At 37.4% G+C, this 24,523-nt stretch overlaps 1 protein-coding gene across 20 annotated transcripts in view; it reads left to right on the plus strand.

The window, feature by feature from the left end:
* Dmd (dystrophin) overlaps positions 1-23,777 on the plus strand; it is a 2,367,748-nt gene extending 2,343,971 nt beyond the window's left edge. For 11 of the 20 annotated variants that reach the window (XM_063279795.1, XM_063279798.1, XM_063279800.1 and 8 more), the window contains 2 exons: positions 9,445-9,537; positions 21,225-23,777. In XM_063279795.1, the coding sequence (XP_063135865.1) occupies positions 9,445-9,537; positions 21,225-21,322 (191 nt within the window). In that variant the 3' untranslated portion in view covers positions 21,323-23,777. Of the gene's footprint in view, positions 1-9,444; positions 9,538-16,516; positions 16,549-21,224 lie in introns of all 20 variants that reach the window. The other 9 variants (XM_063279801.1, XM_063279796.1, NM_001370876.1 and 6 more) reach the window with 4 other exon arrangements.
* Positions 23,778-24,523: the final 746 nt, after the last annotated feature.

The raw sequence follows: 24,523 nt of genomic DNA on the forward strand, positions 1-24,523 counted from the left end.
TTATGAGTGAGTACGCATGAATCAACCCCATGACTGTATTTCTTTTCCTTGAGCCCTAACCTAATTTTCCTTGGGATTCCCACTATTTCCTGGAAGATTTTCATGGAATACCATGACTGCCGTCCTAGATATCTGGAGCCAGAGATGGGGGAGGATCCATTTGAGATGTGACTGAGGAAGTGAGTGACGCCACAGCTTAAAAACAACAGCCCCTCAAATTCTTATTAACTCACACACAGACTTCTTTGTTGTTTGCATTCAAAGCCTGGTGTAGGAATTCATACTTGAGATGATTCATGGACTAAAGAGACACAAAGTGTGGATCTCTTTGGGCATAAAAAATAAGGTCGAAGGTAGAAATGTGTTAGTGTGAAGACCAAGAGATTAAGGTGAAGCTGGGTGTGGTGGCTCACACTTGCAATCCCAAGAGTTGGGAAGCAGAGGCAGAGCGATTGCTGTAAGTTCTAGGCCAGTTTGGTTTATATGGTGAATTCTAGGCCACCCAGGGCTATATAGTGAGACAATATCTCAGAAAATGAGGGGGGTAGAGAGAGAATGAGAATAGATGGATTGAGGTCAGAGGAGTGGGACTGTGGTCAAGGCAGTTGAACAAATGGGGTATTAGGCATGGTTTCAAGTTCTTCCTATATTTAAGCATTGGAAGTATAAGTTCCCACTCAGCTTGGAAGCCTGGTGCATGGAGATCACCGAAAAGGTCAGATTATGTACAGCTCAGGCTGGAATAGAGCCAGGATGGAGCAATTCAATCAGCAGGGTGCTGAGACCATTGGAGTGATTATAGAGAGTCACAGATGTTGAAGAAGGTAGATGAGGGGTCTAAGAAGATAAGGATGCCTGAGGAGAGAATAGTCGAAGCAAATCCAGTGATGTTCAAAAATTTCCACCAGGGTGGAGGACCCCTCCAGCTCCTAAGAAGGCAAACGTTATAGGGCAGCCAGGGTCCAGTTGTTCATAGACAGGAGAGGATACGTTTGTGGTGCTTTTCTTTATTACACGTTAGAGATTTAGGGAAATCTCCATGAGAATCTCTTTTGGTACATGAAATCTGAGTACAGCTAATGGACTAATGGAAGTGAAAATGACAGCGTAGAGCATGAAAACATACTGTACACCTTTGAGAAGTCAATGAATCCTGAAAACAAATGATCTTTAGTATCTCTGTTGTTTCCTACTTTAGGGTTTTCCTGTCCTTTTGAAGTAATGCTTGAGAGATTAAATCATGAATTTTAGCTATGAGCCTCAGAACTCCGGATGCTTAGAAGTATTAATGATTTAGGTTGTTAACACCTAAGAGGCAGCATACCTGTTAGAGCACTCGAGGTAAAGTACGTAGCAAACTGTGGTGCTGATGATTTGTAGAACCAAGAATGCTCTGGCAGAACTGAACACAGGGATAGAAGTGCTATACGCTAGTGCCTAAGTTAGGATAAGAGCTAACTTGCCCATATAAAATTGATAGGATATGTTGCAAGGTTGTTTTTTGAAAGAAAAGACTAAATTCAAAGGTGCTTTTTCTTGAACTGGGTAAACCAACTTTATTTAATAAAGGGGAATAGGGGAACTTTTAAAATGATGGTCCCAGGTGTTTAAATAACTGTGATAAATGTTCTTGTATTTTGAACCTTTGAGATGTGGTAAGGATGAGATTGGCTGAGTTATATTTTCGATGAAGATAGTATTCTTTGAATATACAGCTTCAATTCAGTGCTGAAGTCATACCAAGTTATTTATCTAAGAATTCAACTATTTTTATCCATCCTTATGTGCAAATTCCATATCATAGATTTAACCAACCAAATTTAGAAATATTTGGGGAAGGTGTCCATTTGTAATGAAGCATATAGATCTCTTTGGATCATTATTTCCTGAATTTAATAACAATATAACAACTAGTTACATAGCATTTACATTGTATTGGGCATTACCAGTAATATAGAAATAATTTAAAGTATATGGAAAGATGCATATTGTTTCTATGAAAGTACTTGATTTAAGGGGCATTTTAGCAGTCATTTTGATCCTTTAACCACCCCCACCCCTGACAGATCCAGAGGGACCACTGTATCTCTCTGAGCACAAAGTACTTCTTACTTAAAAGGCTTTTGGCATTGTTTGTATTCTATACAGTTGTTATTGGGAGATTATGCTAATGGAATTTACATTTTACTGGAAGAGACAAATATAAATGGACAAAATTAGTCCTTTTTTGATATTTATACCTCTGTATCCTCAGGCAAATGCATTCCTAAGAATTCTTCAAAGTCGGGCTGGAGAGATGGCTCAGCCGTTAAAGGCTAGGCTCACAACCAAAAATATAAGAAGAATTCTTCAAAGTCAATAAGTCCTTACCTTCTCAAACCCACTCTTCCAAATGTGTTTTCTGCTTTATTTAAAATATCAGACATTTCCAAAACATTAAAAACAGATTTTATTGTTAATATTTGTAATTTATATGACCTCTTTTTTCTGTTTTTCATTTAGGAAAAACTCCAGGTTTGCAACAAAATTGTAATTAATTCAACATTTTGCCACAGTTGCTATATATCCATTTATTTATGTATCCTTAGATTAATGTTTTGTTTATATGGACATCTATTTTTATATGTCTCTAAGATGACATCTTTACATACTCTGCATTGTTTTATTCATATTTTATGTGCATATCCATCATACTTACATTTATATAATTGTTGGTTTATTTTATTTCAGTGACCTATTTAATGTCTGTTTCACATAAAAGAACATTTTGCCCAAAAGGCTTGAAAACATATCTTCTTTCAAGATGAAAGATATTGTCTTACATAACCAACATAAAATTACTACTCAGGCAATAAACATTGGTCCCAGGACTGTAAATCACTGGTAGAGATTTCATCTGGTATGTGCAAGGCCCTGAATTCAATGTGTAGCACCACAAAATAAAATCAAGTAACTGTTGCTGCTTCAACTATGATATCTTCAATTCTGCCAATAACATTCTGTATAGATTATTATTATTATCATTTTCATTATCATCATCATCATCATCATCATTATTATTATTATTATTATTATTATTATTCAAGATCCAATGAAAGATCATGCTTTCCATATCACTGTCAAGTCTCTGCAGTCTCCTTCAATCTTAAAATACTTTTCTAGGCAACTTTACTTGTTCAAAACCAGGTGTTTGTGGAATGGTTTTTAAGTGGTATCTGCCTGCCTGCTTCCTTCTGAGTCTGTTCCTGCTAAATATTTTATGCAGAGCTACCATGTAAATGATGTGCAATACTCTTCAGTGAGCTACATCCAGGTCTACTTTAAGGGTCACTCTCTATCCTCTTCTTCATTCTTCTTGGGATTTCCTTCTATTTGCCTACTACTATGTTGATTATTCTATGCCCAGAGTTCTGGCCCAGACATCATCCATCAGTGCGTTTTGAAATGTCTGTGACAATTTTCCACTTTTTTCCTTTTTACTCCTTTCGATCACTGTATTCTTCCACCAGTCATAAAGGAAAGACTGTTTTCATTCTTGTAGGAAAAAAAGTTGAACTCTTCATGTCAGCTGCTTCTGCCCCAACTCAGCTCTTTGTCATCTACTACTTTAATACATGTGCATACTGTCTCAATTGGTTTCTCTTTCTTTGGCTTCCCTCTCTTCCTTCCCAGGTGTTCTAGTTACTGCAGCTATTTAGATCCTATCATTCTATTCCTAGACTAAAGCCGGATTTGCCCACCAATCAATTCCTAATTCTTTAATGTGGAAACAATGCTTTTTCCTAACCTGAAATAGATTATTCTTTTGCCCCACAATGTATCTTCCTTTGTAACTTCATCATACACTATATAGTTTTGACTTGCATTATATCATGTAATTATATTCTGTATGGCAGGCAATTATTTGCATTTCTCTTTCATTGATTATTTTATTTATTTACATTTCAAATGTCCCCCTTCATGGTCTCCCCTCCACAAACAATTATTTGCATTTCTTTTCCCTTTATTGAATACCATAGATCTTTTTTTTTTTATTAACTTGAGTATTTCTTATATACATTTCGAGTGTTATTCCCTTTCCCGGTTTCCGGGCAAACATCCCCCTCCCCCCTCCCCTTCCTTATGGGTGTTCCCCTCCCAACCCTCCCCCCATTGCCGCCCTCCCCCCATAGACTAGTTCACTGGGGGTTCAGTCTTAGCAGGACCCAGAGCTTCCCCTTCCACTGGTGCTCTTACTAGGATATTCATTGCTACCTATGGGGTCAGAGTCCAGGGTCAGTCCATGTATAGTATTTAGGTAGTGGCTTAGTCCCTGGAAGCTCTGGTTGCTTGGCATTGTTGTACTTTTGGGGTCACGAGCCCCTTCAAGCTCTTCCAGTTCTTTCTCTGATTCCTTCAACGGGGGTCCTATTCTCAGTTCAGTGGTTTGCTGCTGGCATTCGCCTCTGTATTTGCTGTATTCTGGCTGTGTCTCTCAGGAGCGATCTACATCCGGCTCCTGTCGGTCTGCACTTCTTTGCTTCATCCATCTTGTCTAATTGGGTGGCTGTATATGTATGGGCCACATGTGGGGCAGGCTCTGAATGGGTGTTCCTTCAGTCTCTGTTTTAATCTTTGCCTCTCCCTTCCCTGCCAAGAATACCATAGATCTTAAACTCTTTAAAGACATTTCCAATTTCTTGATCATTTTCCTGTCCCAATTCATCACTCTCAGGACAACAAACCTGCAGTAAAGTGCTTGGTGGCTTTACTCTTTCGGAAATCCAGCACAAAAAAATTATTTTTTTATTCCGTCTGTGTGTGTGTGTGTGTGTGTGTGTGTGTGTGTGTGTGTGTGTGTCTTGCCGGCATGTATATTTATGCACCATTCTCTTAGTTAGGCTTTATTTTGCTGTGACAAAGCACCATGAGCAAGGCAACTCTTATAAAGAAAATATTTCACTGGGGCTGGCTTACAGGTTCAGAGGTTTAGTCCATTATCATCATGGTCAGAAGGACAGCAGCATCCAAGCAGGCATGCTACTGGGGAGGTAGCTGTGAGTTCTACATCTGACTCCGTAGGCAACAGAGAGAGAGAGAGAGAGAGAGAGAGCCACTGGGCATGGCTTCATCTTCTGAAACCTCAAAGCTCCCCCAGTGACGCATTTCCTCCAACAAGGCTACACCTTGTAATAGTGCCCTTTGGGCCTATCGGGGCCATTTTTATTCAAACCACCAGAACTATATGCATGTCTGCTATCTTCAGAGGCCAAAACAGAATGTTAGGTTTCCTGAAACTGGAGTTATGGACACACGTGAGCCACCATTTGTGTGCTAGGAACCAGACCTCAGGAAGAGCAGCCATTGCTTTAACTGCCAATTCATTTCTCTAGCCCCAAGCATAATATGTTTTTGGTAGACAGGGGAGAAATTGGTATCTTTGAGATATTTTAATTTGAGTATCTTTTATCATAAGTTAAAGCTGACCAACTGATATTCAAGAGCACATATGTAACATATATAAAACTGAAAGCATCTGTTTTCAGTTAGGCTATGAAACATAGTTGGACCAACATATGCATGCAGTAGTAGATAATTCTTAGTGCCTTTTCTATTAAAAAAATAGGAAGAATCAAGAAAGACAAGACATTGTAATGATATGAGGGTAAAAATGGTCAAAATCACCTTCTCAAATGATGGGCATATTCTTTTTTTTTTAAGAGTGTAGACCAGCAGAAATTACAGGTTAAATAAACTATATCCCAATAGTTTTAAATGGAAGATAGGAGAAATATTCCATGTCATAGAATCCCTCATTAGACCAATTTTGAAAAACAACTCACTTTCCCTAAGTGGGTCAGTGCTGCAAATGTATTCAGTAACTAGTCATGTCATGGTGATTATGTGTGTTCACATGTTTCCCTTTTGTAAGAAAGAAATAATTTGCTGAGGCACGGTTCCATGTTTAAAAAGAAAATAATTTGCCCAGATACAGTCATTTGTAATCCTTAGCTTCAAATAAACCCGGATAATATTGTTAATAACTTAAAAAAGAATGTTTAGGCATGTTCATGAGAAGATAAGATAAATGAGGAAAAAAATAGTAGTTATCAAGCTTGTCCTGACTGTGGCTATTATAATTAGAACATTCTGGGTTGCCTTTTATATTATAGTTGCATAGTGTATTATTAGGCAAACTGTAAATTTTGCTATCTTGCTGGGCGGCAAATTAAAACATAGTATATGATTATATTTTTTGACCTTTACTTCCAACTTGATATGTATTTACCATTAGTTATGGGGTTTCATATCATGACTCGGTTCACATATATAACATGCAGTGACAGTGATCAAGTTGTGGTAATTATCATTTCTGTCTCTTTAAATGCTATTCTTATCTGTTGAGAATCAGTGAGAGTTATTGCGAATAACCACAAAACATTTCAAATTGGGTGTTTCTTATTTGTATCTGTCAGGTTGCTACAGCTGTGCAGGCGCTCAGTGGAACCTCAGCCCTGGCTGTGCTCAAGTTGTCTCCCCTCCTCCATAGGTCAGGAACCATGTGCTTCTTCTGGCACATAAACATAATAAGCAAATGCAACAACTCATATCATTCTAGGTTCCTCCATATGTCACATCCATTCACATTCCACTCACCACAACAGGATTCATGGCCAAGCTGGCATTCTTGGACCATGGAAGAGCTCTCCTCTCAGCGTTAGATCACTCTGTGGATATTGGTAAACTTCTTGCTGTCCTTTGAGCAAAGCAAACACACTGGTCTTCTAGGAGCTTTTGAAGTTGCTCTTCCTTTGACTGTTGCTCTATTTCCTGATATACCTATGTGATTCATATCTTCAGGATCTTAGTACTCGGGCTCAGGTGTGTGTCACTCTTGTCTTAGTGTGCATCACTCCTTTTCACACCTACATAATTAATGAGGGTCTCAAAGAGGGCATTGGATTTCCTGAAGCTACTAACATAGATGTGTAGAACTGAACTCAGGTACTACAAAAGAATGGGATTCACTTCTGAGCCACCTCTCCAGCCCCTTGAGTGTGGCTTTCTTATAAAGGCATTACAAAAAAAAAAAAAAAACCTGTCCCAGTATCTAACAATCTAACGATACATGACTAGTGATTTATTCTTAAAATATTTATAAGCATATATTAATTGTATAAAGTGGTGGGTATTATTATTATTGCAGTTTTATTATAAAGGATTTTGATCATATTCATCATCACCCTTATATTTTATCTCATTTCCCCTCCTTCTCTTCCTCTTCCCTGTGAGTGGTATTACTTTATATCCAGGTTTCATTTAACTGGTTCACTACTCAGTATAATCGGATATAGAATCTATTCCGTGCTAAAACACTTGTCAGTTAACCTGTTTGCTTTTTTTTCCTGCCTATATGTGACAAATCTGATCTCAGTTCTTACAAAGAGGTAAGGGAAGCCATCCTGAGAAATCTGGAAAAATTGAGGAAACAGATTATACTTGTTTATATACAATTTAGGATATATCAGGTATTCTAAAGATATTAGAATGGTTATTGGATCAATATCTGGGTGCATACATAGCTCCCTGCATTCAAACTCCAACAACCCCAAAAATGTTTGAATAGATACAATTACCATTATCACAAAAGCTTTCTATTAAAACAAGGCAATTTTACATTTGAACTTAGGTACTTCCTTTTGAGACGGGATAGCTTATCTGTAAAGATGAACTTAGCTGACATCATTTGCTTATCCTTTACAGTTTAATCCTTGAAGTCATTCAGGAACAGTACTGCCAGTCACATCATTGAACTATACCTGGGTCTTACAATGAACTTCCAAGAACTCGGATATGATGTAATTAAACTGTCAGATATATTGACACGATGCTGAGTGTTTCTGCTGGTTCTGATTTAATCTGTAAGACATACTGTCAGGAACATGGTCTTGCTGTCATTAAAAATGCCTCATGTTTCCCAGTTCAACAAAAATTTGCATTAGTAGTGGAACAAAAAGATGTAATTGGCCCTGCAATTGGTCAGGGTTGTGTCTCTTCTGGTAATATATCATTCATTCCATGATAGTAGGTGTTTAACTTAAATTTATTAAGAATAAATAAACTAGAAATACTAAATGCCACGTTTTTTCTCTTCTGAAGACAGAAACTGAAAATGTGTGTGTGTGTGTGTGTGTGTGTGTGTGTGTGTCTATGTGCTCCCACATGTGTGCATGTGTGTAGAGAGAAGAGAAGAAGGAGGAGGAATCTAGTGTCTTGTTTCTTTGTGAACTTCATTCTTCACAGTGTTTTCCTGTGCTTAGGATTTCAATGGGATTTGCTCTGGCACAAGACTCACAGAATTAGGCTTTTTTTAATTCACCACAGCTTCTTAACCCTCCATTCTAGGAACGACATGCAGACTCACATCCACCTAGAATATGATTTGTCTTAGCAGTGAATCTTTCTGCTTGTGCCTTAAAAACAAGCTTGAAGATGCAGGAATAAATGCAGGATTAGACTCTTAGCTGAAAATCCAAGCATGGCATAGGCCAACGGAAATGAAAAGAATATGTAAATCATTTAATCACTACCTCCCTAGTCATTTCCCAGTCACATGTGAACATGAGCTTGCCCTTAATCCCCTTCATTATTTCTGACTTGCTTGAACAAGGTCTTGCTTTCAAAGTAACAAACTGAGCTTAGAAGGAAGTTATTTTCATGATTAAGAGATTGATTATTATGAAAAACAACTTTCAAAGAACCTTCAGAATTCAAGTTAGTTTCATAACAATTTTGCCTTACTCAAACTGTTGGGTAAAGAGACACTGATGTTCACAATATCTACAAATTCCCAATTAAAAGATGATAATGTAATTCCAAGTAACAATGAGTAAATTCCTCAGCATTCTGTCTACGATCCTTATAATACTGACATAAGTATTTATTAGTTCATATACAAATGTTTATTCCTTCTTATGACATTTGATTTTAATGCTCCTTTAGTTTTGTTGTTGTTAAATGTGAAAGACCGAAAAACCCCAGTTCCTCTTGTCTCTTATTACCTTTATGGAGTAAATCCAGTCTGCCATGTTCTTATTTTTCTTTTGTGCTGAGGAAGCACACTGTAAGTGTTTGATAATAATTGTTCATCTCACAGAAAAGGTTCACATTTGTTAATGGGCTTCAAGAAAAGATGTTTTATCGACTTCATGTTAACTCGTGAGCATGAGCACAAGTTTTCTTCCCCTCGAATAATAGCAGGCCAATTGCCATGAGGATTTCCACGCATTAAGGAAGTAGTCCCTAATTATGAAACTCGAGGAGTTGCTTGAGAAGTTTTCTGTTATTATATTCGTGAGAAAGTAAAATGAAGATACAATGGTTTGTAAAATATTTTTGTGGCCCTTTCCTGTGTCTGCATTTGGCGGAAGTGTGATGGCTCTTCCTTGCTTTTCTTTCACTAAGGTGAGGAAGATCTTCTGAGTCCTCCCCAGGACACAAGCACAGGGTTAGAAGAAGTGATGGAGCAACTCAACAACTCCTTCCCTAGTTCAAGAGGTAAGGACCTGTAGCTAGAAGGGACTCAGACCTCACCATCCCCTCCATTCTAACCGATGTGTTATTGTCTATTGGAAGCCAACATGTACTGACAAAAGGCCAATTTGGGTTCATGGTAAGATTTTATTGTTCGTATAGATTTCTGGCTTAGTGTATTTTGAGTTCAAATACCTGAGTGATCAAATTGTTTCTAGAAGTAAGAATTCCATTTGTACTTCTAGAGTGTTTTACTTGGTTCATATGGTGAAGAGCTAATTATGTGGTACCTTTTCTTTAAGAGCAGTTATTATGTGACTTTCACAGATGAGAAAATTAATGCTGTGTGTTCCCTGTGCCAGGGATGTAAGGCTACAGTATGCCACAGCAAGGCCCAGAAAATGGCTAGCAAGTGGTAGTGGTGGGGATTCTGGCTTGCAATCTGATGCCCTTTGTGTTTGAAAATTGCATCATACGCCATCATTTTAATATCGGGATAATTAGATCTCCATAGGTAAGGTTATCGGCTTTTCACTTCCTTATAAAAGTAAAAGCCATTCTTTTCTCTATCACATTGACCTTGTATATTATTGCACCCCATATAAAAGCAGGACTTTAGCACACAGAATTTTCCTGCAGACCTGTATGAGCCACAAACATCTTGCTTCATCCAAAGGGTTATTTTATTGCTCTTGATATAGTTTATTATCTGACATGGTCACAGAACCTCCCCCACCCCTGAACTCTTCCTGTCAACCTATTAAAACAAAACAAAGCAAAACAAAACAGTTACGGTCACCCGTGAGCTGATAGAAGGAAAGCATGGAGAAGTAAAAGGAGAAATCTGAAAGCTCCACGTTCAGGGATTAGCTCCCCTAATGGGCAGCCTAGGAAGGAAAGGTGATGGGAAATCTGAGGTTTCTGCTCGTCTCCATAAGGACAACGAGGAGGGTGAGTTTGAGTAGTGTGTTTTCCTCATCTTTTTGTTCCGTGACAGTTAACAATGGCCATTTCCTAGCTATTTGATCTGTGAGTGAAGGTTGTGTAGTGCACATCAAAGGCAATAATGTTCTGGTAGAGCGTTGCTAAGGAACCATCAGGGAAGCTAATTTTAAATGTCTGTACCAACCATCTTTTCAATGCTGAACACCACTGATTGATTTTTAGCAGATAAAATGCTTACCTGTCTTGCACTAACTCCTTGCCCCATCCTCATCCTAACTCTATTAGATATCTCCTCTTCTTAGATGTTATTATTTAGAATGAGAAGACCATATCCAAACTTGTTAGAAAATAAAATGCTTTCCCTTTTGCTGTTATCACTGTGTCCTTGCAGAGTCTACTAGTGTCCACCATGTAGCAGAGAAAGTATTAGAAATGCAAAGGAAGTACAAGTTCTTGGCTTTTGAAGATCTCATTCCCAACATGGGGCAATAATACAATTTCTATAGTGAAGATATATTTTCCATGAGTGAATCCCTGAAGTGTCCTGCTTCTTAGAAAGGAATTAGTTGTTTCTTCAAGGTTGCATGGTAGTTAGAGGTGTCAGGGCTTTCGGCCTCTACCATACATTTTAATACCCCTTCCCTTTTTCTTAAAGGTCATAGACGTGTTTCCTCCCAGCTTCGTGACCTGCTGCCCCATTTCCCTACTCTGTGAGAGGTTAAGGGCTACCCTGTTTGTAGGATGGCTATCTCTTCCTCATCTAACAGGAATGTAGCAGAGAAGGGACAGCCATATGTATTGTCTGCTGTTTCTGTTTAATTTATTTGGGAATAAAATGTTGGTTACAACCTGGTAAATTGATTTTATGATCCAATGTTACAAAGTTTTCTTATCTATCTTGTGTCAGTTTTCCTTGCCCATGGCTGTAGTTTTTAAAAAATAAATTAATCTTTTTTTACCATGCAAATTTCTGCCAAAACTGAGCTAATGTCTTAGAGGACTTGGTAGTCTTCCTCTGACTCATCTGTCCATGTTCCTTTCATTGTATTACCAGAAACAAATGAAGTTCCTGGTTGATACAGCTATTTCACACAGCTGTTTCAGTAACTCAAAACAGATGTCAGAGCCAGAGGTCTGACATTTAGTGGAAATGTGTTATTAAATACCACCTTGTGGTTTGTTTTACCCAGCTAGTTAATTTCCAACAGAGGAAAAGCTTTATTGTAGAAAGAAATTAAAACTGTCATAAATTTAAAAAATAAACAGATAAAGTGTGTTACTGTATGCCTTGAATTTACAACATCTGTGCCACTCCTAAACCTGGACCAGAAGGTATCTAAACTTTACCTTTCATTTCCAGAGTGCTTAGAAGCACACTGAAATTAAATTCCTTTTTCATAGCCATTGCAGGTTAAATTAGGCCTCTGATATTATCTAAATGGTTTTTGCTAAGCTGTTATTGAGATTAATAAATACAGCATGCTTCTACACTTAGTGCTAAACCTTAGGCAATATAGACTGCAGCACATCCAAGGTATCCATGTGTGCACATTTAAGTCTGTAATTTTATCTTTCCTGGTTAGCCTTTAGTTATAGTTAGTTGTTTGTAATTGAGTGTTCAATGTACATTAGCCAGTTTCTGTCTAATCTGTTTACATATACTTAAAGAGGAGCAGATCATAGATAAACATCGAATTATAGCATAATAGACATTCACTATGCTAAAATGCTGACTTACATTATTGCATAGAAACACTACATGAGTAGAACAAGAAATACATATTACTTAAGATTAAGCACGTTAAGCACTTTTTCATGTATCTCTGATCATTTAGTGGTCTTCAAATGTAGAGTTCTATGTACAAATGTGCACATTAATGAAAGAAGTACTTTCTTAGGGATGTGGTATTGGACTTTCTAAAATGAAGTGCTCCCTTATACAGATTAATAAATATCATAAAAGACAAGTTTAGTGCATAAGAAAATCAAAAAAGTACTCCTTTTTGAGGATTTCTTTTATCTCTGAAGTTTCCTGCATATTGATATTCTACAGAGTACTATCACTAACAGCCCATGGTATCTTTTTCTTTTAATACCACTGCTACCCATATAAGCTCACATACATTCTGTCACATGCCCCAAAATAACCAAGCTTGCAAACAGCTTTTTGAACCCTGCTATTATTTAATATTGAAATCTTCTACTCTGGCTCTTTTGTAGTCAAAAAATAAAGCTGGAGCACATGCTTAGCATGATCAAGGGCCTGAGTTCAATCCCCAGGATTAAAAGGAAACAGACAAAAAAGTGGGCAGGATCTGGAGAAATAGCTCAGCAGTTAAGCGCATTGGCTTCTTTTCCAAAGAACTTTGGTTTGATTCCCAGCACCTATAGAGTGACTCACAGTCTTCTATAATGCCAGTTTTCAGGGGGATCCGATGCCCTCTTCTGGCCTCCACATGCGCCAGACAGGCATGTAGCACACAGACAGGCATGTAGTACACAGACATACATACAGTCAAAATATCCATGCACATAACATAAAATACAATTTTTTTAAAGTTAGACAAAAAATATCACACCACCACAGAGCAAGCACCAGTGTTTCCTATACACAAGGACAAAGGTTATGTAAATTATCCATTTATACTGGAGACCCACAATCTACCAATTTTGAGCCCTGTGGGACCCACTACTGTTTGTAGGAGTGAAGGTTACTGGGACATAGCCACATCCATTCATTTGTATAGAATTCATGGTTTCTCTAAAAGCAGAGTAGTAGTTACCAAGTTGAGTAGTTGCTACAGAGACCACGTGGCTTATAAATCTGAAAGTATTTACCACCTGGACCTTCACAGAGAAAGCTTGGTCAGCCTTGCTTTGCACTTTGATCTTGTGTCCATTCAGACTCCTTACATGTGCACACACCTGCACGTTCCATGGCAGCTCAGCCTTCCAGCTCAGCGAAGCTGTGGAGGTGCATTTCTATCTGTATTCCAGAAAGCCTGCACATTCAGGAAAGTACAGCCATTTGAATCATGTTTGAGTTGTAGTAAAATATCAACCTCCAAATGATTATCAACCTTAAATCCTAATTCTTAGCTATTTCTTAAACTACTAGTGAGCTAAGAAAGCTGAAGGCACCTAGAAGACAATACTTTTTGCCAATTCTTTTCTCTGAAACTATGAGTTCCAGTCAATAATCTCAAATTCTTGTTGCCTCAGGAAACTAGACTTTCTCAGACCCAACCAAGGCCCTGATTTATACCTCGGACTGCCCCAGCACACTTCCCTTTTCTCTTGATTCATTTCCTGATAACATATCACATTGCCAGAAGGACATCCTAACCGAAGATCTATGGAATGATTCTAAAGAACATATTTATGAAATAAAAACTTCAAGTGGATACTTGCATTTTAAAATGTTGCAACCAAGTAATTTGTATTTTGTCAGTGAAGAACTATCTTTAGTATACTAGAAAACATTGACTTCTAGCTCAAGAAAAGGATCCTTTTCTTTTGTAGACTATTTGTGAACCTACAGATAACCAAGTGTCAAGAGAAGATTTATTTAGAAAGAAATTAGGATTTCATACAATAAGCCTTCTGAAAAAGTACCCAGGACAGATCAAATACTGATGACTGCATCATTTTTAGCAATAACCACTTGGCAATGATGTGAATATGGCTCAGTATAAAATTAATAAAGATCTATAACCTTGGTCACAATAAAATTTTGGAAATAAATCATATAGTTTTCTTACAACTCTGTCCTTGCTAATGTTCTGAAGTTTAAAAGTAAACCAAAGAATTTTCAGCCTTTGGAATCTAACCTCTAAAGCAGCAGTTCTCAACCTGTAGGTTGCAAACCCTTTTGGGGTCAAAGGATCCTTTCACAGAGGTTGCATGCATATCAGATACTCTGCATATCACATATTGACATTATGATTTATAACAGTAGCAACATTACAGTTATGAAGTGATAAAAAATATTTTTGTGGTTGGGGTTTCCACAACAGGAGGAACTGTATTAAGGTGATGCAATGTTAAGAAGGTTGAGAACCACTACAGAGGTAGGACTCATATCCAGGTTACTGATAACACAGGAAAGACTCTTGACCATGTCTTCACTGATACTATAATATTCTACTTGGTTCTCTGTTGATGCAATAAAACACTAGCCAAAAGCAACTTGCATGAGTAAAGGGTTTATTTTATTTGATGCTTTATAGCGTATTATCAGTGGATGCTAACACAGAAATCTAGAGAGAGGAGCTGAAGCAGAAACCATAGAGGAACACCGGTTAATGTCTTTCTTCCAAGCTCACATTCACCTATTATTCTTAAACACATTGGGCTCACCTGCCTAGGGAGAGTACCACCTCCACTGAGCTGGACCCTCCAACACTAGTTTCCATCAATCAACAAAGTGCCCCATAAAACTGCTAGCAATCCAGTCTCATGGATGTTCCTTCTTTCCAGGAATTTCAGGTTGACAATCAAGATTGATTCAGTTTCATCAACGCTGATAAAATACCAGGAGCATTTTAGGTAGAGCACATAAGACTGAGTAGTGGCGGAGATGTAGGCCCTATCCTTCATAAGCCCACAGCCTTCGAAGAGAATTGATTCTGCTGCCAGACAATAGAGCTCTGAACAACAAAGATTCTTAACATTTTTTAAAAGAAAAATCTTAACAGAAAGTCCTAAAGGAAAAGTAATTCGTACTAGGTTTTATTTGAACCATGAAATCTGAAATAATGTTCACACCTCTCTCCCTGTCCTCTGTGTTTGCTTCTGGTAATACACACTACTGAGGGAGAACTTGTACCCATTTTTCTCTCTTGTCCCTGGCTTGAGGAACAACATGAATGCATAGTTTTACCTGGCCAAATATCAGTTACTATAACCTTTAAATCTCTTGGTAAAATTCAGAAGGAAAAAAAAAAAAGAACCGAGAGAAGTTCCACTTGGAAAAACCTTTACTTGTACATCCCAAGTTTGAAGCCTGAAATGTGAGTTGTTAAAGGTTTGATTTCCATTTCCTACCTACATTCTAGAGTAGTGATTTTGGAATTGGAGATAATTAGTTGTAAAGCCACTGAGAATGGGAGCCACTGAGCATGGTGAGTTGGGGGGAAAGTTAATGCTGGATAGGGTCTTTCACAGCTGTTGGTTTTATCTGCTCAACATATGGAAAGTTCATATAAGACTGCGAGGAATTCTCCCATAGCTAAAATCAAAAAGGCTTTTTCACATCCTGAATACAACATGAAATGGGATGTCCAATTAGGACTATTATCATGGGATATTTTCTTAGCAGACTTTGTTTGCAAAACAGGTTTAATTATATGCAGGTACAGGGCTCTGTAAAACAAGAACAGTCTTTAGCCACTGATTCTCAATACTCGGTTCTCAAGACTTGTTGAATTAAAAGGAGGAGGTGGAAAGATTACTCTTAGATCTCATCCTGTTGTTTGCCCATTCAGTGGGACTTAACCCTTCCTCTCTTTTCTTTCTGTTCCTCACAAACTGGCCCCATCAGGACATGCTCATCTTCTAGAAGATAGGACACACATGCTATTCCCTAGTGTATAGAGCCCATATACTGTCCTCTGTGGGGTTCCGCTTTGACACACAGCCAACAACTTTTGATGTTTTAATACATCGATTGTCAACTCAAAAGTAAAAAGATTATGAGACTGTTGAATGCCAAGCTTGAGTTTCTATTATAGTTGCCCTTGAAAACAATGGCCCCATTTGTCAATTTCCTTCTATGTGATTTTTCATCCAGTTTAATGTGTGAAATTTATGGCTACTACAAATGATGTCTTTTGGGTCCTGTTATCTGTTTACACTGATTTTAAGTGTATGTAAAGGTTATTTGACTAGATGTGTCTGTGGGATTTTCTGTTTATTTTTTTTTCTCTAAGGGAATAAATAAATTGTCATCTCAATATCTGTTTGGAAAAAGAAGCGAATTTGTATAAAACTGTATATTTATGCGTGTTTTATTTTTCCTTTCTGATCTATCTGCCTCTTCCTCTCTCTATTATTAAAGGAAGAAATGCCCCTGGAAAGCCAATGAGAGAGGTTAGTGAGACTCGGGCTCACAGCCATGGCTTCTGTCTGTCTCATCCTGCTTTCTGTGTCTGGCTTTTGTGTAAGAACTGTGTGTGTGCGCACGCGCATGTGTGTATTACACATTCTGTCATCATGTGAGGATGGAAGCCACCTGTCTACTTGCAACTCATGAGGAGAATTCCTCAAATGTTCATTGCTGTTGTCATCTCCATGACGACAACAGCAGGAGTGGGGGGAACTGAAGTCTCTCAAATATGGCAATCCTTTCTAATCCCTAGGTTGGAACCTTGCAGTTTGCATCTGTTGCCATCTGCAACACAAACAGAATATTCAAAATAAGTGTCACCTTGAACATTATTGATGAGTCATAAAGCTTCCGTCCATTTCCGGGACCTGAGCATTTTCTGCCAGGGTCTTTGGGTGTTATTCTTCTGAGATGATTACTTCCTTTTATTTTGTTTTGCTTTTCCCCTCTTTTCCTGGTTCCTACACTCCTTCATTTCCATTTTAGCTAAGATTGGTTTAAGCATGTATTGTGTGCCAAGCAAAATTATGGGCAGTTGCCATTTATCATGTAATCTTCATGACAAACCTATGAGGTAGGTATTCTTCTGAACTCTGTTTTTCACACTTAAGGTAACTGAGTCAAGGAGTGTGTAAGCAAAGTGTCCAAAGTGCCAGAGCCAAGGGAGGAATCCAGGAAGCCTGTTTTCAAAGCCACATTAGTAGCCTCAGTGCTGGAAAGGCTACATCATCTCAACATGCCCTTTAGAAGACTCACTTTTTATTTGGCATTTGGATCCAAACAGAATAGCAACCTATTATGTTAAAAAAAAGAATGTTGGTGTTTTGATGTGTTTCTTCAATGTCTTTTAAAGGGTTGAAATGAGTAGGGTGTGGCATTAACACTGAATATACTTTGAGTTTTCACAGTGAAAGCTGCTTCATCTTATGTTACTATCTGAACATTGACTTACCTACTGAACTGATCACTGGGTGACAAAGTGTTAAGTGTCAGTCCAAGTGAAATAAGATTGCCCTAACCAAGATTTTCAGGGGAAGGTGGGAAGCAGGCAAGCTCTCCTAAGAGATGCCAATGGCATGTGCTGTTCTGAGAGATAAGCTGGACAGGTCGAATGTTCTTGCGTAAGATCCCCATCCTTAGCAAAGAGATATACAGGTAGAGCCTGATACATTTAAACGTAGGCAGTGATGGGGCTGCAGAGAGGTGGCTCAGCAATTAAGTGCGCTGGCAGAGGACCCACATTCAGTTCCCAGTGCTGTTATTGGGAGGCTCAAACCCACCTGTAATGCCACCTCCAGGGGACCCCATAAGCCTCCATGGGCTTACAAATACCACTTCTCACAAGTACACATAGTTAAAAACATTAGAAAATAGTATAAATCTTTTTTGAAAAAACCTAAATAGTCATCATACTAGAAATTCTGCCAATCCTGTGCAATTATAATAAACTTCATGGTGCTCAGTGTACACTGATGTCCTTTCCAAAAGAGGGAAGAGAATTTTAGGGAGGGGATAGTAGCTTGGAGGAGAAGTTCAGAGAATTTGAATCAGTGATGCACTGAATGCTCCTGACTTGGTCCGTGAGACTTCTTGGTTGGTTTTAATGGTAAGTGCCTGCCTTAACATTGTTTTGTGGGGGAAAAAATGCATCATAACATTGAGTCCCTGAACATATTTCATCCGTGAATAAATATTTTTAAAGTCCAATAGATTGAATTGAATCAGTGACTACTACCTGAGATATAGGACACTGAGATGAGTTCCCAAATGTCAAAGTGTCACAACCATAATGACATTATATAGCTGTGAAAATACCCTAAACTCACATTAAGGCCAATTATTTTATTTTCAGAGATGAAATTGCAGAGAAGAAAAGATAAGCCTACTTCACTGCAGTATTCTGGCTTTCCTTTGGCCAACTGAATGCTAACCATTTATTTGGGAATTGTATTAAAAAAAAAAAAGAGTGCCAGATTGCTATTGAGGTCTTGGATCTTCGCCAGAAAGTCTCAATTCCAATCACTGTGGAAAACAACTCCCTTAGGCAGTGGTGGCATGTGAGACTAAATGTGTTGCAGTCAGTGCCAACTTGGAAACACATAAAACTGTCCTAATGTTCAGCGCATGGTGCCTTTGTGTTCAATAATCCTCACTTAAGAACGGATTAAGTTAATACTTTCTATAGACATATTTTTGTGTCACACTGTACCTGAAGCCCGTTGCTATTGCTTGAATCCTGGCTTCTTTTGGACCTCTTGCATTTATAGTCTGATATTTGAATGCTATCTTTTGTTTTTTGTCAAGTAAAGTTAATGACATCATTGTTCCCTCCCTTAAGATAAATAACCAATGACACATATAAGTTTATATCCTACATCCTTGTTTTACCCCTCCACTGAAATGAGGTTTAATTATTTGGGTCAATATTTCATCAAAGATAAGAAATTTGGTTTTATTTTGCTTGCTTTCTGTATTCAATAAAATTTCCATAAAATTAGAATCTTTATTCTAATGAAATGGGCATTTATTGTGTTACCAAATATGTAATACCATACTTGTACTGTAAATAGAGCAAGCCATCTCTAAAAAAACTAACATTTTTATGCTAGTATGTGTAGTATATTAGGAATAATGAACTTTTTTTTCTTATGACAAAGTTTTGAATAGCAGATACTCCCTATAACTAATACATCAAGATAGTCAAGTATTTCTTCCAGATAACAACTAAACTCTAGTTTACAGACTAGAAGTATCCCTTGGGGGATATAGACTATCAGTATGCCTATTTAGTTTATTACCTTTTAAACTGCAGTATATAATCCCATACCAATAGCCTTAAAAGGTTAGTTTTGATTATCTGCAAGTTGATAAGACCTGAGCAGGAATCACAGACACAAGCTTCACCAGCCAACTGTAAAAGATGAATGAAAGAATCTCTTATATTGAAAGAACTATAGAAATAAAAAGAAAGAAAACCCAAGGTATTCCCTGTTCTGTTTATATTTTCAAATATAGTATCTAGCTACTAGATAGGATCCTAGAGTCAGATGTATGGCATAAGATATGGATAGAATCATCTTCACTGCCAGGTTATTAGAGTAGTTCTTACTGGCTTCATTTTTCATTTGTTGGTTGTTTTGTAAAGATGGGATCTCACTGTCTAACCCAATGGTGGCAATTTGACATCCTCTTCCTGAGTACTGGGATTTTAGGCATATACTAGTATACCTGGTCTTCCTATGTTGAATATATATCCAAAGATCATTTCAGTTTTTTACTGCCAGAACATTGGCCCACTTTATGAATAGTACATATGCTCTGTTAAACATTTTAGTATTTGAAGTCTCAACAAAAATCCAAAGTAATTTTTTAAAACACAATTAGTTCTCAATGAAATTCTCTGCAGTAATAAAACTCAAAGAGATTTACAAGCTTAGCCATCTGAATATAAATGCTTCAGTGGCATTAAACATTTAATAAATCTTGAATTGATCTGTTACCATTACTGTGTAAGTGCTTGCCCATGAATCTTCTAATTCTCCCTTATTTTGTTTAACATATGTATCTCTTGAAATAAATATTAAAACAGAATACATGATCTGGTTTATCTTTATATTTTCCTGGGATTTTGGCAATTATGAGACTCTGTTAAGCTGATACATGGTAAGGTAGTAATGGCCTCACAAGGTATCTCATTTCTAAGAGCAATACTTGAAAAAGAGAATTACTTACCAAGGTTGAAAAATTAAAGAAAGACCCCTAAAATGTGGGGCATATACCAAAAAGATGTAGAGTACATCTCAGATCATTTTACTCCAGATGTTAGTTTTGCTAGAGTATCCACAGATATTATGCTCTTGATTCCATGTTGGGGATAAATGGCAGGTCATGCCATATTATTATGAAAAGGCTATTTTGATAGTTAACCCTCGTTTAGTAGCCGAACAAAGATGGATTCTCAGGATCTCCAAACCTTTGTACTACACGTAGGTCATAGTCTAATTAGGCTTCAGAGTAATTTGGAGCATAAAGTGGTTTTTATTCTGCAGCTTTCTAATTTATATGTGAGCAGTGTACAAAAAGGTCAAATCAAGAATTTATTTTTCAGCCCAAGTAAAAGCAGAAAGAAAATAGTCATGTCTACCAAAGCACGGTTATTCTTCATGGGCTTGAAGCAGCCAGTAAATGGCAAATCTAAGTGGTAGTCAGGGTCACTGTGTTGCTAATGGTGATCTTAGGTGGTAGTGATTTGATAGTAAAAGTGTAGTATATACAACAGAATAAATACAACTATAGTACATACAACAAAGTGTCAGAGGTGTGTCCCATTACATTTCTTGGTGATAAGAGCCTTATACCCGTCTATGAAGTCCCTTTGAGATGTGTTAGGAAGAGGAATGCTGAATGCATCAATTTACATTTTTCCCCATCAAATGACGCCACGCTGATCCAGCATTAAGCTAATACCAACTCCATGCAATGCTTCACTAACAAGGCTTTGCTGCTCGCTAGAAATGGTAAAACTGGACTGTGTTCTGCATACCTTCAATGCAGCTTCTGTGTTGTCTTTTCCAGAAATGTAATGATTCCCATTGTGGCAACCAGGGCTACAATGCCTGCACACTTTGTAACCTCTTTTTTTTTCTCTCTTTGTTTTCAGGACACAATGTAGGAAGCCTTTTCCACATGGCAGATGATTTGGGCAGAGCGATGGAGTCCTTAGTTTCAGTCATGATAGATGAAGAAGGAGCAGAATAAATGTTTTACAACTCCTGACCCCCGCATGGTTTTTATAATATTCGTACAACAAAGAGGATTAGACAGTAAGCGTTTACAAGAAATAAATCTATATTTTTGTGAAGGGTAGTGGTACTATACTGTAGATTTCAGTAGTTTCTAAGTCTGTTATTGTTTTGTTAACAATGGCAGGTTTTACACGTCTATGCAATTGTACAAAAAAGTTAAAAGAAAACATGTAAAATCTTGATAGCTAAATAACTTGCCATTTCTTTATATGGAACGCATTTTGGGTTGTTTAAAAATTTATAACAGTTATAAAGAAAGATTGTAAACTAAAGTGTGCTTTATAAAAAAGTTGTTTATAAAAACCCCTACACACAGACACACACACACACACACACACACACACACACACACACACACACACACACTGAGGCAGCACATTGTTTTGCATTTCTTTAGCGTGGTATTCATATGGAATTCATGATTTTTTTCTTTTCTTGCATATTAAAGATAGGACTTCCTTGAACCCCACCAAATGACTGCTTCATATTGCTCTTTTGAGAATTGTTGACTGAGTGGGGCTGGCTATGGGCTTTCATTTTATACATCTATATGTCTACAAGTATATAAATACTATAGGTATATAGATAAATAGATATGAAATTACTTCTTCAAATGTTCTTGCCACTTTCTAACGGAAATAAATTGCTTCTAGTCATCTGGGCTTATCTACTTGGGCAAGCGTGAATTTTCCCTGGAGCCCAAAGCCAGGAGAATACTACCACACTAAAATATTGTCCAGGGCTCCGGATGTTTCTAGTTTTAAACTTTTCACTGACAGCTAGAGCATTCATTTTTTAAAGGAATATGTGAATGAATACACAGAACTTACTATATCATAGTAATTTGTTGGTTGATATATTTCAACTTCCTACTCCTGGGTTAGATTTAATGATGTTTCTGCAATAGAACATCAGAAGACACTTTTAACTCCCAGGCAGTAAGAGGAAGATGGTAGGGGCTAAAGGTTGTAACTCCTCAGTCAATTCTTATGAGGGGAACAGCAACTCTGTAAAAGAATAGATGAATATTCACAACTATACATATAAACATCTCTATAATTACAACTAAATTGTTCTGCCCTCTTCATAAACTCAACTTGAAGTGGGTGGTTTTGTTGTTGTTGTTGTTGTTGATGATGATGAATTTTAGATTTTAGATTTTCTGGTTTTCTTTTCATTGTGATGATTTTTTTTAAATGCTGCAAGATTTAGGATTATTGGTAAGAAAGTAACCCAATCACATTGTGACCCTGGTGAATATCAATCCAGAAGCCCATGAACTGCATTTGTCTCTTTTGCATTGGTTTCCCTGCAAGTAACTGTGCACTGGTTTGTGAGTGAGAAGGCACATGGATTGGAAAGTTTCGAGAGCAAAAGCCTCTCCAAACTCTCTGATGTTATTTGACAGGCTGAAATGTCTAAACAAATGCAAGTCATTGAAACAGGAGAAAAGATTGAACGGAAAGCTAAGGACTGGTAGGAAAAGCTTTACTTCCTCTCATGTCGTTTTAGTCCTCTTAGCATTTAAAAAGCATTCTCTCAATAGAAGTTACTCGCCTATTATTTTGCAAATCTGTTACCTCTCTAACATCAAGTGTAATTAACTTCTAGCGAGTGGTTTTTGTCCATTGTTAATTGTAATTAACATCAAACACAGCTTCTCATGCTATTTCTACCTCACTTTGGTTTTGGGGTGTTCCTGGTAATTGTGCACACCTAATTTCACAACTTCACCACTTGTCTGTTGTGTGGACACTGGTCTCCTTTTTTTCCTTTATAATTTCCAACAGAAAACCCAAAGCTCTGAGATACAAATTGAAATTTGGTTCTGACCTTGCTTTTTTTCCCTCTCTGTCTCCTTTCTGTGGCACTGGGCATTTTCTTTATCCAAGGGTTTGTTTTCACCGAGATTTAAAACAATGGGTTCCTTTCTATCCTACTAAGACGTTTTAAGTTTCATTCTAAAATCCAAGGTAGATAGAGTGCATAGTTTTGTTTTAATCTTTTCATTTTATCTTTTAGATATTAGTTCTGGAGTGATTCTGTCAAAATATTTGAATAAAAACTGAGAGCTTTATTGCTGATTTTAAGCATAATTTGGACATCATTTCGTGTTCTTTATAACCACCAAGTATTAAACTGTAAATCATAATCAGTGTAACTGAAGCATAATCATCACATGGCATGGATCATCATTGTCTCCAGGGACTGGATTCTTACTTGAGTATCATCATAGATTGTGTTTTAACACCAACACTGTAACATTTACTAATTATTTTTTTAAACTTCAGTTTTACTGCATTTTCACAACATATCAGACTTCACCAAATATATGCCTTACTATTGTATTATATTACTGCTTTACTGTGTATCTCAATAAAGCACGCAGTTACGTTACAAAAAAAAAAGACCTGTTGGTTGGACTGTAGTCGTCTTTTTTCTTTTAAGTTACTTCATTTCTCTTCCTGTGCTTTTTTATTTTGGGGTAAGGTGGGGGTCAGTGTGTTACATGGGCTGCCCTTGAGCTCCTAGATTCAAGGGTTCCATCCTGCCTTAGCCTTTGAAGTTCCTGCCATTGTAAGGTCATGCCCTGATTTATTCCTAAACATGTAACATTTATGTATTCAAAACCTCTTCATATATCCAGACTATATGTGTATGCAGTATATACATACTATGCACACATATGATATAAATAGAGCCTACATTTAACTACACGTGTGTAAATGACATAAAAGCAGGAAGGGGACTATTTGAGGGAGCAAGAGGACTGGTGAGGGGAGAGAATAGATGAATGACGGTAGTGAGAAGGAATATGAGCAAGACACAATGTTATGTATGTATGTATGACAATGTTATAATGAAAGCCATTATTTCATACACTAAAAATGGTTTACATTAAAAATAAATACAGGCACAATGGTGCAAATCCTGTAATATCAACACTCAAGACACAAAGGCAGGAGGATCACCTTAAAGCCAAATCTATGTAAGGAGTCTCAGGCCAGCCAAGGCTACATAGCAAGATCCTGTCACAAGGAAACAAAACCCAGCACGCGTCTATGACCTTGATGTATATGTGGTAATCCCAGTGTGCAGGTGCCATGGGGCATTTATGATTGCCCAAAGACAACAATGTATGTCATTCCTCATC

This window comes from Rattus norvegicus, chromosome X (assembly GCF_036323735.1).
Source record: "Rattus norvegicus strain BN/NHsdMcwi chromosome X, GRCr8, whole genome shotgun sequence".
Taxonomy (NCBI): domain Eukaryota; kingdom Metazoa; phylum Chordata; class Mammalia; order Rodentia; family Muridae; genus Rattus; species Rattus norvegicus.